The 17,325-nt window shown below is 47.4% G+C and overlaps 1 protein-coding gene across 1 annotated transcript in view; it reads right to left on the bottom strand.

Annotated features, from left to right (window-relative positions):
• The window catches only part of DZIP1L (DAZ interacting zinc finger protein 1 like), a 51,058-nt gene that overhangs the window by 32,117 nt on the left and 1,616 nt on the right, over nt 1–17,325 (bottom strand). Inside the window, exons 2-4 of the mRNA XM_054040915.1 lie at nt 5,168–5,746; nt 3,199–3,283; nt 1,662–1,786 (exon numbers count right to left, since the gene is read on the bottom strand). Coding sequence (XP_053896890.1) covers nt 1,662–1,786; nt 3,199–3,283; nt 5,168–5,683 — 726 coding nt within the window. The 5' untranslated portion in view covers nt 5,684–5,746. The remainder of the gene's footprint in view (nt 1–1,661; nt 1,787–3,198; nt 3,284–5,167; nt 5,747–17,325) is intronic.

Here is a 17,325-nt window from a genome sequence, read left to right as displayed (position 1 = left end):
AAACTGTTATCATGTCCCCTATCAGTGTTCTCCAGACTAAACAAACCCAATTTTTTCAATCTTTCCTCATAGGTCATGTTTTCTAGACCTTTAATCATTTTTGTTGCTCTTCTCTGGACTTCCTCCTATTTGTCCATATCTTTCCTGAAATGTGTCATCCAGAACTGGACACTATACTCCAGTTGAGGCCTAATCAGCATGAAGTAGAGTGGAAGAATTACTTCTCGTATCTTGCTTACAACACTCCTGCTAATACATCCCAGAATGATGTTTGTGGTTTTTTGCAACAGTATTATACTGTTGACTCATATTTAATTTGTGATCCACTATGACCCCCAGATCCCTTTCCGTAGTACTCCTTCCTAAGCAGTCATTTTGTTTTGTATGTGTGCAACTGATTGTTCGGTCCTAAGTGGAGTACTTTGTATCTGTCCTTATTGAATTTAATCTTGTTTACTTCAGACCATTTCTCCAGTTTGGCCTGATTATATTGAATTTTAATCCTATCCTCCAAAGCACTTGTGACCCCTCCCAGCTTGGTATCGTGCACAAACTTTAGAAGTGTAATCTCTGTGCCATTATCCAAATCACTGATGAAGATATTGAACAGAACAGGACCCAGAACTAATCCCTGCAGGACCCCACTTGTTATGCCCTTCCAGACTGACTTTGAATGACTGATAACTACTCTCTGGGAATGGTTTTCCAACCAGTTATGCACCCACCATATAGTAGCTCCATCTAGGTTGCTTTCCCTAGTTTGTTTTATGAGAACACTGTGAATTACCCAGAATTCCAAGTTGGCTAGTACAGCCCAGGCTGCCACAGCGTCACTGCTCTGGTACCCTAGCTAGCTAGATGAGAACTAGCTCAGATATATCTACAACCAGCTGCAGCCACACCCTGTGATTGCAGTGTAGACATATCCTTAGTTACACCACTGCAAAAAACATGTGTGGAGACAGCCTTGGGCTAAAGTCAGGTCTACGGTGGAAACGTTTGCTGGTATAATATTATCAGTCAGGGCTATGACTTAATGACATTTTGATAGTGGAAGAAACCCTAGTGTAACTGAAGTTATACTGGCAAAAAGACCATTTGTCAGCATGGCTTATTCAGTTTGGGGAACTACTATAAGCGATACCAGCAAAAGCACTCTTTGGCAGTAATAGCTGCATCTCCAGCAGGAGGGTTTGCTGGTATAGCACTGACTGTATATACCCGTATCGTTACACCAGAAAACCTTTTCTAGTGTAGACTAGGCCTACATTTATATGAAAGTTTGTTTGTTTTTAAAGGAATGTTACTTTTAGGATATATCAAAAATTTTGTTACTGTCATGCAGTTTTGCCTTTCATTGCAGATTTTCTGTGAACAATTTCAAAAGAAATTAGACTTTTCCTTGATGTTGGAAAATGTTCACTGAGTTTTTCATTTTGTTTCAGGTCAAAGTAAAATTAGGGTGACCAGATGTCCCGATTTTATAGGGACAGTCCCAATATTTGGGGCTTTTTCTTATATAGGCTCCTATTATCCCCCACCTCCTGTCCCGATTTTTCACACTTGCTGTCTGGTCACCCTAAGTAAAATAAATGTCCTCCTTCCTCCCTCCCTCCCCCGTTTCCCCCCCAAATCCTTGGAAATACACTTTTTTTTCATACCTGAACCCTGCGCTGAGTCTCAGCCTCTCTCTCAATTTCCAGCTGGGTATGGGTCTCTTTCAGCTTCATTCTTAGTTCTTGAATCTCATCCTCCATTTGCTCAACCTGCTTCTTCTTCTGTCTCTCTGGGAAGGCCATTCAAACCGTGGAACCATGAGCGATGGCCTGAATTGCCAGAGGCTTCTGCTGTGACTTATTTGGGGTGTTTAGGATCTGATCCTGCTTTCATTAAAGCAAGTGACAAAACTCTCATTGACTTTAAAGCTTCAGGATCAGTCCTTGAGTCATTTGCCCCAGAAAAGGAGCTCAATTTTCATTGAAAAACATTTGCAAAATGTGGCACATGTTCAAATTTGTAACAAAATTAAAAACGCCAAGCCATTTTTGGCTTTTCACTGCAAGTTTTTTTGAACAGCTGCTGCAATTTTAAAATAAGATACATGGGAAAATGGCTTAAGGATGGACACATGTGTAAGCTATATGTATAACACAACTACCCTCTGCTGGACAGAATGTATATCACAGCAGCTGGAGAGCCATCCTTGAGTTGAGCTCAGCTTGAATTTTTTGTACCCAATGTTGTGATTTCTTTCCTTCGGGCAACTTGTTTGTGGGTAGTGGAACAGGTGACTATAGTGTCTGTGTGGCTCCGGTTCTGACTTCTCTTCTCTGCCAAGTTGAAGCATTGGAATTCTGGTTTTATAAGTGACTAAGTAATTCTATAGATAGCAAAGTGCTTTACAAAGGAGATCAGTAGCATCATCTCTATTTTACAGATGGGGAAACTGAGGCACAGAAGGGGCAGTGACTTGCGTAGGGTCACCCAGCAGGCCAGTGGCAGCACCAGGATTAGAACCTAGATCTTCTAAGTTCCAGTCAATTGCTCTAGCCACTAGGCCACCCTGTCTCTCCTTTCTTTCTTTTTTTTTCCCCTTTTTTTTGAATAAAGGAGACATCTCTATGTTTTCAAATGTGTTGTCTCTGATTTTAGATGCAAATGTTCATTACTGATTTGGGATCTTCAGCAGTGCAGATGGTCGCCTAATGTTAGTCACGTAGATCCATTTCTATGAACCTAAATATACAGCTTGATTTTCAGAGATGCTGAGTATCATAGTTATTGGGCTCACTGTACCTCACACAGCCCCTGGTCTCTCTGACAGCACCCACTCTAGGTCCCAGCCCTGGGTCTGTCACCTCTTTTGAGGGGTGAGAAGATAGGTTTTTCCCACTCTCAGACTGGATGCTGGGTGGCAATGCACTACGATCACCTTAGCAGCTTGGACTTGGACTCAGACCCTGCAGTGCTGCTCCCATCAGGGCAATGACAGTGGAAATTAGTGACCCAGCAGCTTCCTTAAAGGAAAGTATGATCTACTTAGAACAAAAGTATATCAGAGAAAGACAGTCTTAAAATCAATACAGTGTGCTGCATGCCCATGTTGCTCCTCTCCAAGGCTTGTCATCCCCTGCAGCTAGGAGGCCTAAAACCCTTCCAAAAAGAAGCTGAAGGAGAAAAGCTCAGCCCCATACTCACCAGCTTCGCTGGCCTCAGTGTGTCTGCGTTGAACATGGGCTTGGAGGTAGGAGTAGTTCATGAAGGCCTTGTCACACAGCTGACACTGGGCATTAGAAAAAGCGAATGAGTGAAAGGGGTCAGATTATCCCATCCCATCCTACCATCCCACCCCAAACAAAAAGACTTCATTCTGTTAGTTGAAAGCAGAGTTCCCAACATACTTGGATAACTGAGTCAGAAATTTCCACCACATGCATCTGACGAAGTGGGTATTCACCCACAAAAGCTTATGCTCCAATACTTCTGTTAGTCTATAAGATGCCACAGGACACTTTGTCGCTGAGTCAGAACCTTATCATAGCACGATTATCAGAGCATCTTTACTCTGAGGCCAAAAGAGAACCTCTCGTAGGGTTGGAGAAGAAGAGACAATCTAAAAAGAAGATTCAGAGACTGCTCAGGCTTGCAGGGAAAACTTTTGGCTATAGAAGACCACAACGAGTTAATATCAGCCACAGGGTGATGAAGGACAAAAAGAAGAGCTTTTATAAAGATATTCAGGAGGAAAGAAGTACTAGGGAGAGAGTAGGCTCATTAACAAACGAAGAGGAGGATGAATTAATGATTCAAAAATGGCTGAAGTACTGCAATTTAAAAAAAAAATTGGTCTTCAACTGGAAAAAGATGGAAGTGAAGCTGAAGCCATTAATAAAGACGGAAGAGCTGCGGCTAAGAGACGGTTTGGAATAGATGAATATAAATCCGATGGCTTGTAGGACATGCATAGCACAGCAGTAAGGAAATTAGCTGACGGATGTGGTGATTTATTGGCAATCACTTGTTTTTAATAATTATGGATAAATGGGTAGGTACAATAAGACTGGAGGAAAGAAATGTGCTACTGGCTTCCAAAGAAAGGAATCCTAGCATTTCCTGTCATATATCTATCATCGGTATTTATATGTCCCCCAGGACCGTAGACTCTGAGCACCTCAGCTTGGATCCACAAAGGGGCTTCGGCATTGCAACCCCTAACTTTTAGGTGCCTAGCAAATCACAGGAACACACTGGGATCCACAGAGCCTGAGCGAGGCACCTAGGCTCCTTATACAACAAATGGGGAGAGAGAGGCACCTAAGAATGGGATCCACAAAGCCAGCACGCTAGGCAGGGAGCCGTCTAAGATAGCCAATGGGAGATGCTGAGGAGAGGGGTGTGCCCTAAGCCACACCCCTTCCCGGAGTTAGGCACCTAAGTCTGGGCTGCAGGGAGGCCCCTCACCGGGAGCTGGGCATCTTAGGTACCTCCCTCACTCCACACAAAACAGCCTGGGGGAAGGGGGGAAGGAGGAGGATCTCCTCCCTTACATTTTTTAGCCCAGTAGTTAGAGCCCTGACCCCCGATGTGGCAGACCCCAGTTCAGCTGCCTGGGGGGGGAGAAGGGGTTTGACCAGGCATCTGCCACCTCTCAGGGGACTGCTCCAACTGCTGGGCTAGAGAGTCATTCTCACTGGCTGTGGCCCAACTGACATTTAATGAAAGAGGCTTCAACAGGAGAGACTGGAGGAGACCCACCTCAGAACGTCCCATAGCCCAGTGGTTCGGGGAGCTCATCTGAGATGTGGGAGATCCCTGATCAAATCCCTTCTCCTCAGCAGGCAGAGGGGGGACTTGATCAGGGTCTCCCACATCCTGGGTGAGTGCCCGAGCCACCAGGGACATGATCCCGCCACTTAAGCACACACTTACCTAGAAGAAGGGCAGTAGTCAATGGAACTCTTCGCAAGGTTCCAGTTCAGCTTGGCTGGATCAGGGCTGAACAGGGAATTTTTCTGTCTAGCACCTGGTCTAGGTCACGCTTACCTAGTGCTGCTGGGGATTGAATTGCCATTGCCGCTGAGGTCACTGGTGAAAAGACTCCTTCCTCTCACACCTCCAGGACAATCAATGCTGGAAAGTTATTTTTGTTCTCAGCCCCAGAGCTCACCTTGTGGTAGTTATTGGTCCCAGCCTGTAAGAGGAGCTGTTGGGTGGCAATCATCTTCTTCCGCCTCCGGCTCTCCTCCTTCACTCCCTTCAACTCCTCTGCCTGCTTGTCCAGCTCCTGCTTGGTGCGCTTCAGCTCCTCCAGGGTAGCCTGCAGCTGCTCCTCCTGCAGCGCCAGGCTGGCAGTCAGGTACTCCTGCGAGTGCAGCAGGTATTCAATGGTCAGCTGTGCCATCTTAAGGACCTTTAAGAGAACCGGGTCTATGGGCTGCTGGCAGTGCGGGCACTTCTCCGAGTCCAGGTTACAGAAGGTGACACTGGCAATGTTCTCTTGGAGCGTGGTCACGTCCAGCTCCCGAGCCACCCGTTCCACGTCTATGGCACTGAACCGCCTCCAGTCAACGCTGTCTCGACGGGACTGGAATTTGAAGGCGGGAATTCCACCTGGGTTGGCCAGCATGTTCCCAAAGACAATCCCACTAGCAGGGTAGCTCATGGAGGTGGTGTGCCCTGGCATACCCAGCCACTTAGTTCTGAAGACAGGCCAATGCAATGGGTAGTATGTATTTTGGGAGAAAGGCTGGAAAATAAGGAAAAAAGGCTGGTAGGTATGTTTATCGTTCTTCACACACAGAAATCTGCACTGAGCATGAACATCTACTGTGTGCAAACACAAAGCTACCTTTCATCTGCATACATTCAAATCTCTGTGATCCTAGGGCTGGCTGCAACATTTTATCAAAACATTTTTCAGAACAAAAAAATGGCTTGTTAAATTTGTGCAAGAAAATTTCTGGTTTTGTTGGAATATTTTGGATTTTTGTCAAAAAAAAAAAAAAAAACCACAACCATCCCCTCCAATGGTTCTTTTTTAAATCATTTATTTATTTATTTTGGGGGGGATGAAAAACCAAACTATTTTTAGGAAAACTTTCTTCAATTTTTTGTGGTAATTAAAATACGTTTTTACCAACTCTGTATAGAACTCACTCATATACTGAAGATGCACATACCAATGGTTTTTGCACATACTTGTATGCCTATACAAAGTCAATGCAAACTGCTGTGCTCAACCCTTTTGAAAATCAGAGAACTTAGTTAGGTGCCTAAATGTGTATTTAGGAGCCAATTTCAGAAAATCACTTTTTAATATAATGGCCCTAGCACTCACAACTATACGCATACACATACCTACATTTACAAATACATATCTAATGTTCATACAAACACTTCTATACAGCACACCTATACACACCTAAAACATATCATGCAACCACAGTGTATGAATCCCAATAACATATGGCTATAACTACACTGTATACATAGACGCATACACATGCATAGAGACGCACATATCCATATAAACAATAGCCTATGTAAATAGAAGAGACTATTAGAAAATGATTCTCTGTGAGGAAATGGTATCGGTTTATTTTGTTAAATTCTGCAGGGAAATACATGTCAGCTACTGATATATTGAAGACCGAGCAATCACTAGATATGTGGAAAATCAACAGATGGTAACTTTGCTGAATGGTACTTTTCAGCTTTTAATGCTTTAAAGTGGATACTTTAAAAAGAAACCCATCCAGTTACAGCTGTTTAAATGTTCTGTCTCTCTCACACACATATATATACTGTGACAGACCCAGACCAGTGGGGTACAGGAGTCTGATAGAGGGCAAATATACTGGTCACTGGATGAGTAGTTTTCTGTTCCCTGAGTGACCAGAGCAGGGGCTGCACTAGAGTAATCAGGAACCTGCTAGAACCAGTTAAGGCAGGAAGGCTAATTAGGACACCTAGAGCCAATTAAGAAGAAGCTGCTAGAATCAATTAAGGCAGGCTAATCAGGGCACCTGGGCTTTAAAAAAGAGCTCACTTCAATTTGTGGGGCGAGTGTGAGGAGCTGGGAGCAAGAGGCGCAAGGAGCTGAGAGTGAGAGGGTGTGCTGCTGGAGGACTGAGGAGCACAAGCATTATCAGACACCAGGAAGAAGGTCCTGTGGTGAGACTAAGGAAGGTGTTTGGAGGAGGCCATGGGGAAGTAGCCCAGGGAGTTGTAGCTGTCATGCAGCGGTTACAGAAGGCACTATAGACAGCTGCAGTCCACAGGGCCCTGGGCTGGAACCCGGAGTAGAGGGCGGGCCCGGGTTCCCCCCAAACCTCCCAATTGACCTGGACTGTGGGTTCTTCCAGAGGGGAAGGTCTCTGGACTGTTCCCCAACCCACATGGTGAATCTCTGAGGCAAGAAAATCCGCCAATAAGCGCAGGATCCACCAAGATAGAGGAGGAACTTTGTCACACTGGTGTCAGGAGTGGGATCTTGGGGTGCACAGTGCGGCGGAAGAAGGAGGGTGATTTAAAAAAAAAAAAAGGGAGAGGGTTTTTTTTTTCACCACATGGATGATGTAGTGCGGGCACTGATACATGCTACGGCGGCCCAGCAGGAGGCTACCCGTGTCCAGCCAGCTGCCCAACAGGAGACAGTGCGGCTGCAGCAAGAGACTAATCGCCTGCTGATGGACCAGGCTGCTCAAGACCGAGCTATGTTGCGGGAACTGGTAAACCAGGTAAAGTCCCTTACAGAGCTGAATCGCAGCCATGATGGGACGCGGCTCATACGGGCCAGCCATTGGCTGCAGAAAATGACACGGGAGGATGATATAGAGGCATACCTTATGGCCTTTGAGAGGACAGCCCTACGGGAGGCCTGGCCTCGAGATCAGTGGTCTGGTATCCTTGCCCCATTCCTGTGTGGGGAGGCCCAGAAGGCCTACCATGATCTGCCTGAAGAGGCTGCGGCAGATTACCCCCAGCTGAAAGCAGAGATCCTGGCCAGATCTGGGGTAATGACAGCAGTGCGGGCCCAGCAGTATCACGGTTGGAGGTACCAGGAAGACAAAACCCCGCGGTCCCAATTGTATGACCTCATCCATCTCGCACGAAAGTGGTTGCAAACAGAGTCCCGGCATCCGGAAGAGATCCTAGCGGTTCTGGTCATCGACCTATACATGAGGGGACTACCATCAAACCTTCGTGCCCGGGTAAGCCAGAACGAACCCTCCACCTATGACGAGGTTGTCGCCCTGGTAGAGAGGCGAAGGACAGTGAGGGAGCTGACCCGACCAGTTAAGGAAGAGGCACCCCGGGTTAAAATAGCAGCACCAAGCCCTAGAGTTCGGGTGACTGGGCCACCAGGAGGGCCCAGGTGGAAAAAGAGAGAGGCTGAAGGCCCATCAGAGGCCACAAAGAGTCGGAGCACTGAGGGAGAAGAGGATTGTGATGTTAGACTGCCCAAACCAAGAGACGGGGAACGCCTAGGGCTCCATACAGATGTTATGCCTATGGGGAGTGGGGACACATAGCTGCACAGTGTCCCAGTGCTGAGGAGCCTATGCAGTGTAACCTGGGGCACTGAGCAGATCCATGCTCCCTAATCCACCTTGTGGGGATCTCACTAACCCCACATATGTATACCAGACCAGTGAAACTAAATGGGGTAGGGACCACGGCACTGGTTGATTCGGGGAGTGCTATCAAGCTTATCTCAGGGAAGCTCGTGAAGCGTAGTCAGCTGCTGCAGGCTAAACATACGGGGATAATATGTGTCCATGGGACAGTTAGTTACTACCCCACCATCCCAGTAAAAATCGAGATCCAAGGGAACACTACTGAGGTAGCAGCCGGTGTAGTCCCTAAACTCCCATACCTGGTGCTCATAGGGAGGGACTTCCCAGGGTTTGGAGACTTACTCCCAGTAGGGGGATTGGAGAAAGATGGGGACCCTAAAATGGATGAGGCATCCACAGCAGACTGTCAACCCCCAATCTTCTCTGAAATATCCCCAGATTTGTTCTCCACTCCCAGACAGGGTAGAAAGACAAAAAGGGAAAGAAGGGCAGCTAAGGCCTTGGGAACCCGAATACTGACCCAAAGCCAGAGGGTCGCTCTTGTAGGTAGGCGGACCCACGCAGCTGAAAAGGAGGCCACGCAGGAGATAGAAGCACCTGAGTCTGAGTCCCACCCTAATGCTGCTAAACCAGTAGAGGCAACAGAGACTGGGCCCCTAGATCTTGGGCAGATTAGCCCCGGGAGAGGAAATTTTGGACGGGAACAGGCAGAAGACCCAAGGTATGACAACATTAGGAAGGAGGTGACTGAAATAGATGGGGTACCCATGGAAGGGAAAACCCAGGGACCAGGACCCTACTTCATAATGAAGAAGGATCTCTTATACCGGGTTGCACCAGTACAGGGATTGCAGAAGACTGGAAAAGGGCAAATATAGTGCCCATCTATAAAAAGGGAAATAAAAACAATCCAGGAAACTACAGACCAGTTAGTTTAACTTCTGTGCCAGGGAAGATAATGGTGCAAGTAATTAAGGAAATCATCTGCAAACACTTGGAAGGTGGTAAGGTGATAGGGAACAGCCAGCATGGATTTGTAAAGAACAAATCATGTCAAACCAATCTGATAGCTTTCTTCGATAGGATAACGAGTCTTGTGGATAAGGGAGAAGCTGTGGATGTGGTATACCTAGACTTTAGTAAGGCATTTGATACGGTCTCGCATGATATTCTTATCGATAAACTAGGCAAATACAATTTAGATGGGGCTACTATAAAGTGGGTGCATAACTGGCTGGATAAGCATACTCAGAGAGTTGTTATTAATGGTTCCCAATCCTGCTGGAAAGGCATAACGAGTGGGGTTCCGCAGGGGTCTGTTTTGGGACCGGCTCTGTTCAATAGCTTCATTAACAACTTAGATATTGGCATAGAAAGTACGCTTATTAAGTTTGCGGATGTTACCAAACTGGGAGGGATTGCAACTGCTTTGGAGGACAGGATCATAATTCAAAATGATCTGGACAAATTGGAGAAATGGTCTGAGTTAAACAGGATGAAGTTTAACAAAGACAAATGCAAAGTGCTCCACTTAGGAAGAAAAAATCAGTTTCACATATACAGAATGGGAAGAGACTGTCTAGGAAGGAGTACGGCAGAAAAGGATCTAGGGGTTATAGTGGACCACAAGCTAAATATGAGTCTACAGTGTGATGCTGTTGCAAAAAAAACAAACATGATTCTGGGATGTATTAACAGGTGTGTTGTGAGCAAGACACAAGAAGTCATTCTTCCGCTCTACTCTGCTCTGGTTAGGCCTCAGCTGGAGTATTGTGTCCAGTTCTGGGCACCGCATTTCAAGAAAGATGTAGAGAAATTGGAAAGGGTCCAGAGAAGAGCAACAAGAATGATTAAAGGTCTTGAGAACATGACCTATGAAGAAAGGCTGACGGAATTGGGTTTGTTTAGTTTGGAAAAGAGAAGACTGAGAGAGGACATGATAGCAGTTTTCAGGTATCTTAGAGGTGTCATAAGAAGGAGGGAGAAAACTTGTTCACCTTAGCCTCTAAGGATAGAACAAGAAGCAATGGGCTTAAACTGCAGCAAGGGAGGTCTAGGTTGGACATTAGGAAAAAGTTCCTAACTGTCAGGGTGGTTAAACACTGGAATAAATTGCCTAGGGAGGTTGTGGAATCTCCATCTCTGGAAATATTTAAGAGTAGGTTAGATAAATGTCTATCAGGGATGGTCTAGACAGTATTTGGTCCTGCCATGCGGGCAGGGGACTGGACTCGATGACCTCTCGAGGTCCCTTCCAGTCCTAGAATCTATGAATCTAGGGGCAGAAGGTACAGCAGATCCTAGTACCTCAAAAACACCAGAACGCTGTATTAAGTCTTGCTCATAGTCATCTTTTTGGGGGGCATTTGGGGGTAGAGAAGACCCTGGCACGAGTACTACGACGGTTCTTCTGGCCCGGAGTACGTGAAGAAGTGCGGAGGTACTGTGCCTCCTGCCCGGAGTGTCAGCTGCACAGTCCCCGTCCCCACTTGAGGGCACCTTTAGTACCCCTTCCCATCATAGAGGTCCCCTTCGAGCGAATAGCCATGGATCTAGTGGGACACCTGGAGAAGACAGCTCGGGGCCACCAATATATACTTGTTGTTTTGGACTATGCTACTCGCTACCCAGAAGCCATTCCCCTGCGGAACACGGCCTCTAAAACTATAGCCAAAGAGCTGGTGGGGATCTTTGCCCCAAGTGAACAAATTAGAGGCCATCCAAAATTGGCCCTGACCAAGTCGCAAGAAACAAGTCCAGGCGTTCCTAGGTGTGGTGGGGTATTACCGACGATTTATCCCCCACTTTGCCACAAGGGCAAGCCCCCTGACAGACCTAGTGAAAGCCCGTGGACCTGATCTGGTGAGATGGTCTGACGCAGCAGAGGAAGCATTCACAGACCTACGGACTGCCCTCTGCAATAACCCCGTACTAATAGCCCCTGATTTCACCAAGGAGTTTATCCTGCAGACGGATGCATCGGAAGTAGGGTTGGGGGCCGTTCTATCACAGATGGTCGGGGAGGAGGAACACCCAATTCTATAACTCAGTCGGAAACTCCTTCCAAGGGAACAAAAATATGCAGTGGTGGAGAGAGAATGCCTCGCTGTAAAATGGGCCATGGAAACATTGCGCTACTACCTGCTCAGGCGCAGATTTATCCTTGTGACCGACCATGCCCCTCTTCAATGGATGCAGCGGAACAAGGAAAAGAACACATGGGTGACCAGATGGTTCTTATCCCTCCAACCTTTCCAGTTCCGTGTGCAACACAGAGCAGGGAGCCGTCATGACAACGCCGATGGCTTGTCACGTGTGCACTGTCTGGCGTCCCAAGCTGCCCAACCCTTTGGCGTTGAGCAGGGGGAGGGATATGTGACAGACCCAGACCAGTGGGGTACAGGAGTCTGGTAGAGGGCAAATATACTGGTCACTGGATGAGTAGTTTTCTGTTCCCTGAGTGACCAGAGCAGGGGCTGCACTAGAGTAATCAGGAACCTGCTAGAACCAGTTAAGGCAGGCAGGCTAATAGGAAACCTGGAGCCAATTAAGAAGAAGCTGCTAGAATCAATTAAGGCAGGCTAATCAGGGCATCTGGGCTTTAAAAAGGAGCTCACTTCAGTTTGTGGGGCGAGTGTGAGGAGCTGGGAGCAAGAGATGCAAGGAGCTGAGACCGAGAGGGTGTGCTGCTGGAGGACTGAGGAGCACAAGCGTTATCAGACACCAAGAGGAAGGTCCTGTGGTGAGACTAAGGAAGGTGTTTGGAGGAGGCCACGGGGAAGTAGCCCAGAGAGTTGTAGCTGTCATGCAGCGGTTACAGGAGGCACTATAGACAGCTGCAGTCCACAGGGCCCTGGGCTGGAACCCACAGTAGAGGGCGGGCCCGGGTTCCCCCCAAACCTCCCAATTGACCTGGACTGTGGGTTCTTCCAGAGGGGAAGGTCTCTGGACTGTTCCCCAACCCACATGGTGAATCTCTGAGGCAAGAAAATCCGCCAATAAGCGCAGGACCCACCAAGATAGAGGAGGAACTTTGTCACAATACACACACACACAGTTCTTCATGGTAGCACACAGTTCTGACTGCTTTCAAACACCACATGTTAAACAGATACATTGACAGTATTTAAATATTGCAAAATTTTTGATTTGTGCCATCCACAGGCCAAAAACACTTTTGTATGTTACCTAGCTCTGACTTAAATCTAAGTTATTCCATGACACAGTGTTTGGTCATTTTGTGTCCTAAAATACAGACATACATATTAGAGCAGTTAGATAACCAGGCTTAAAAGATATTTTAAAAATCTGTAAACCTCTCTATATAGTTTCAAGGAATCTTTCTCATTAGCCTCCGTAGCTAGAAATTCTGTTGAGGGTTAATATCCACAAACTGTAAAATGTAACCAGTATTTAACCATTAAAATCAGGACATCTGTTACAGGATTCTGAAATTCTGCCCTCAGTGTTATACAATCATCCTGAATGGGATGGGATACCTGCTGTTCTATTCCTACAGAGAAGTTATTTAGAAAAATTGCCATTTATAAAATGTTACATACCATATTTTCAGATCAACTCTGAACACCAAGATGACTGACCAAAGAGAGTTGTGTAGAGCAACAGTGTGTTACTAGGTGTGTCACATGCAATAGTAACTAGCTGCCTAAGGGTGGCCTGTTGTAGACTTATACCGCAGCCAGCCTGAGATCTCCAGGTGATTAAAATAAACATGTGACAATTTCATTGTCTGAAATTGTTTGAGGGTGCAGGGTGCCTGTGTCTGATTCAAGTAATGAATAGGGCCAGGAAACGGAGTGAGAGTTTATGCAGATCTGGGTACATTTCATGAATGCAGAGCTCTATCAGATTTTTCTGAGCTTCTGCTCAGGCTGAACTCACAAAGGAAGATAAGGCAGCATTTGTTCACAGCCTCTAGCACACTTAAATAGAGATTCATGGGCCACATTGTCAGCTGATATAACTCAACATGGATCCGTCCCATGTGTTTCTCCTGAGTTGTGCCCAAGGGGGTAAAACGGAATGACACAAGGTAACAAGGAGAGGGAGCGTCACAAACAGCCCGGCTGAGAGAAGTCGGCCAGAGTTCTTCCCACTCAGAACCCCCTGAAGCATAATCTATCTATCCTGGGTGTGCATGTCCTGGGCCGGAGCCCGCGCCTGAGCCTGATCTCACCTACACCCAGTTAACACAGGAGAAACCACATGGACGTCAATGGAGTTGCCCCTCATTTGGACTGGTGTCAGCAGGACGAGAATTGGGCTGGCTGCGACTAACACTGAGACACTTGTCCTGCATCCAAGGAACACAGGAAATGGTGAACTTGCAAATCAGCTACCTGCGTGCTTTTGTTACAGTTGTATCTCCCCAGTAGTTCTCCAGAGGGAACAGTGTGCACCTGGGCAACATACTTCTGTCTACAATTGAATTATTTGACCAGAAAATGGGATAGGTTTGTTTCCTACTTCATAGCTTTTCTGGAAGTGAATAAAAACCCTTTAAAAGCCCATCCTACGCAACCTGACTTTGTTGGGATAGAGATGGCAAGTCGGGTTGCCAGGCATCTGGTTTTCGACCGTAACGCCCAGTCGAAAAGGAAACCTGGCCGCTCTGGGTCAGCACTGCTGACCGGACCGTTAAAAGTCCGGTCAGCAGGGTCCTGGGGCTAAGGCTGGCTCCGTGCCTGCCCTGGCTCTGCGCTGCTTCCAGAAGCAGCCAGCATGTCTGGCTCCTAGGTGCAGGGGTGATTGGGGGGGCTCCATGCGCTGCCTCCGCCTCCAGTGCCGACTCTGCAGTTCCCATTGGCTGGGAACAGTGGCCAATGGGAACTGCAGGGGCAGCGGGCGCAGGCAGCATGCACCGCGCAGAGCCAACTGGCCACGCCTCCACCGAATGGCTGGACATGCCGGCTGCTTACAGGAACAGTGTGGAGCCAGAGCAGGCAGGAAGCCTGCCTTAGCTCTTCAGCACCGCTGACCGGAAGCCGCTTGAGGTAAGCCCTGCCTGGCCAGAGCCCACACCCTGAACCCCCTGCCCCAGGTCAGAATCCCCTCCCACACCCTAACTCCCTCCCAGACCCCGCACCCCCACCTGCACTCCATCCTCCTACCCCAGGTCGGACCCCCTCACGCACCCAAACTCCCTCCCAGAGCCCACATCCCAACCCCTTGCCCCAGCCCTGAGCCCGCTCCTCCACTCCAAACCCCTTGGCCCCAGCCCAGAGCCCCCTCTTGCACCTCAAACTCTTCATCCCCAGCCCTGCCCCAGAGCCCGCACCCCCAGCTGGAGCCCTCAACCCCTCCTGACCCCAATGCCCTGCCCCAGCCCGCTGAAAGTGAGTGAGGGTGGGGGAGAGTGAGCAACAGAGGGAGGGGGGCCTCAGAGAAAGGGTGGGGACTTTTGGAAGGGGCAGGGCAAGGGTGTTCAGTTTTGTACAATTAGAAAGTTGGCAACCCTAATGGTAAGGTTCCCATGACTAATACCCGGATGCACCATATTTCTGGCCTGTGGAAGTAATGATTGCTATTCATTGTTTAGGATTTGCACTGTGGTAGCGTCTAGAGGCCCCAGTTGAGATCAGAACCCCAGTGTGCCAGGCACTGTGAAAAAACAGCCACAAACCCCAGCCCTGGCTCATAACAGTTAATCACAAGCTGAAATTAACCAGCCAACTGCTGTCAGTTTTCTGTGTCCTGCAGTGAAACATCTATTTCACTGTTACTGTGACAAACAAAGGGGGGGGGGGGGCCGAGAGCGGGACTGTCATGCAATGTGACATGCAATATGATCTGGGGACGGGAATGCTGAGCAGCGCTCTGTGAAACAGAAACCTGCAGGGATCACTTCTAGCCTTGGGTTATCAACTCCTGTTATGGTTGCCTAGGTAATAACAGTGTTGAAAGTGCCCTGTACTGTTTACATATAGCAAAGGTAACCACAGGGCTGCTGCAGAAATACAGAATTATAGAGAACACAATGCTCTATGTATTACATATATTTATAGTATTTTAGAGAGCGTGAAAGAAAGAGTGAATATAGTCCTGCTGGTGAGGAGATGGGGAATCAGTCACTTCAGGGAATAAACTGATCACTGGTCGGGACGCGGGACAAACAAGGAAATATCGGGACGTCTGGTCACCCTAGTCTACAACTAGGTTTGGAAAGATTAGATTTTTATCGGTAAATGTCGGCAAATGTTCATTTCACTGTACACATACAAACCAACAAAAATATTTCCATAGGTAATAATCAAAATATACAGGAAGGCAAAGGAAGAAAAATGCTGCTTGAGAACTTCTTAGGCTCTGATTTAACAATATTTATGTTGTATATTGTGATATGATGTTTGACAGTTTGTTTTAACAATTAGAAAACTAGGGGAAGGCTATTGGAGGGGCTGAGGGCCTTCCCCCTCCTCTTACTTATTTGTATTACCAAAGCACCTCGGAGCCCACAGTGCTAGGTGCTTTACAAACCCACAAGGAAAAGGCAGTCCCTGCGCTAGGGAATTTACAATATAAAGATTATTTAGTTAAGGTGTGTAAAGCACTTTGAACATGCAAAGGGTGTAAAAAATTAGTTCCAGATTGAAATTAGACTTGAGGAATTTGGTGACTTCTTAATATTAGATGTTGTGCCCACAGTGGCCCTTTATTGCCCTAATGTGGCAAAGCTTTTGATACGGTCTCCCACAGTATTCTTGCCACCAAGTTAAAGAAGTATGGGCTGGATGAATGGACTGTAAGGTGCATAGAAAGCTGGCTAGATCGTCGGGCTCAACGGGTAGTGATCAATGGCTCCATGTCTAGTTGGCAGCCGGTTTCAAGCGGAGTACCCCAAGGGTCGGTCCTGGGGCTGGTTTTGTTTAATATCTTTATTAATGATCTGGAGGATGGTGTGGACTGCACTCTCAGCAACTTTGCAGATGACACTAAACTAGGAGGCGTGGTAGATACACTAGAGGGTAGGGATCGGATACAGAGGGACCTAGACAAATTAGAGGATTGGGCCAAAAAAAACCTGATGAGGTTCAACAGGGACAAGTGCAGAGTCCTGCACTTAGGACAGAAGAATCCCATGCACTGCTACAGACTAGGGACCGAATGGCTAGGTAGCAGTTCTGCAGAAAAGGACCTAGGGGTCACAGTGGACGAGAAGCTGGATATGAGTCAACAGTGTGCTCTTGTTGCCAAGAAGGCTAATGGCATTTTGGGCTGTATAAGTAGGGGCATTGCCAGCAGATCGAGGAACGTGATCGTTCCCCTTTATTCGACATTGGTGAGGCCTCATCTGGAATACTGTGTCCAGTTTTGGGCCCCACACTACAAGAAGGATGTGGACAAATTGGAAAGAGTCCAACGGAGGGCAGCAAAACTGATTAGGGGTCTGGAGCACATGACTTATGAGGAGAGGCTGAGGGAACTGGGATTGTTTAGTCTCCAGAAGAGAAGAATGAGGGGGGATTTGATAGCAGCCTTCAACTACCTGAAGCGGGGTTCCAAAGAGGATGGAGCTCGGCTGTTCTCAGTGGTGGCAGATGACAGAACAAATAGCAATGGTCTCAAGTTGCAGTGGGGGAGGTCCAGGTTGGATATTAGGAAAAACTATTTCACTAGGAGGGTGGTGAAACACTGGAATGCGTTACCTAGGGAGGTGGTGGAGTCTCCTTCCTTGGAGGTTTTTAAGGCCCGGCTTGACAAAACCCTGGCTGGGATGATTTAGTTA

This window comes from Malaclemys terrapin, chromosome 9, assembly GCF_027887155.1.
Source record: "Malaclemys terrapin pileata isolate rMalTer1 chromosome 9, rMalTer1.hap1, whole genome shotgun sequence".
Taxonomy (NCBI): Eukaryota; Metazoa; Chordata; order Testudines; family Emydidae; genus Malaclemys; species Malaclemys terrapin.
This window is presented reverse-complemented; position numbering and strand designations above follow the sequence as displayed.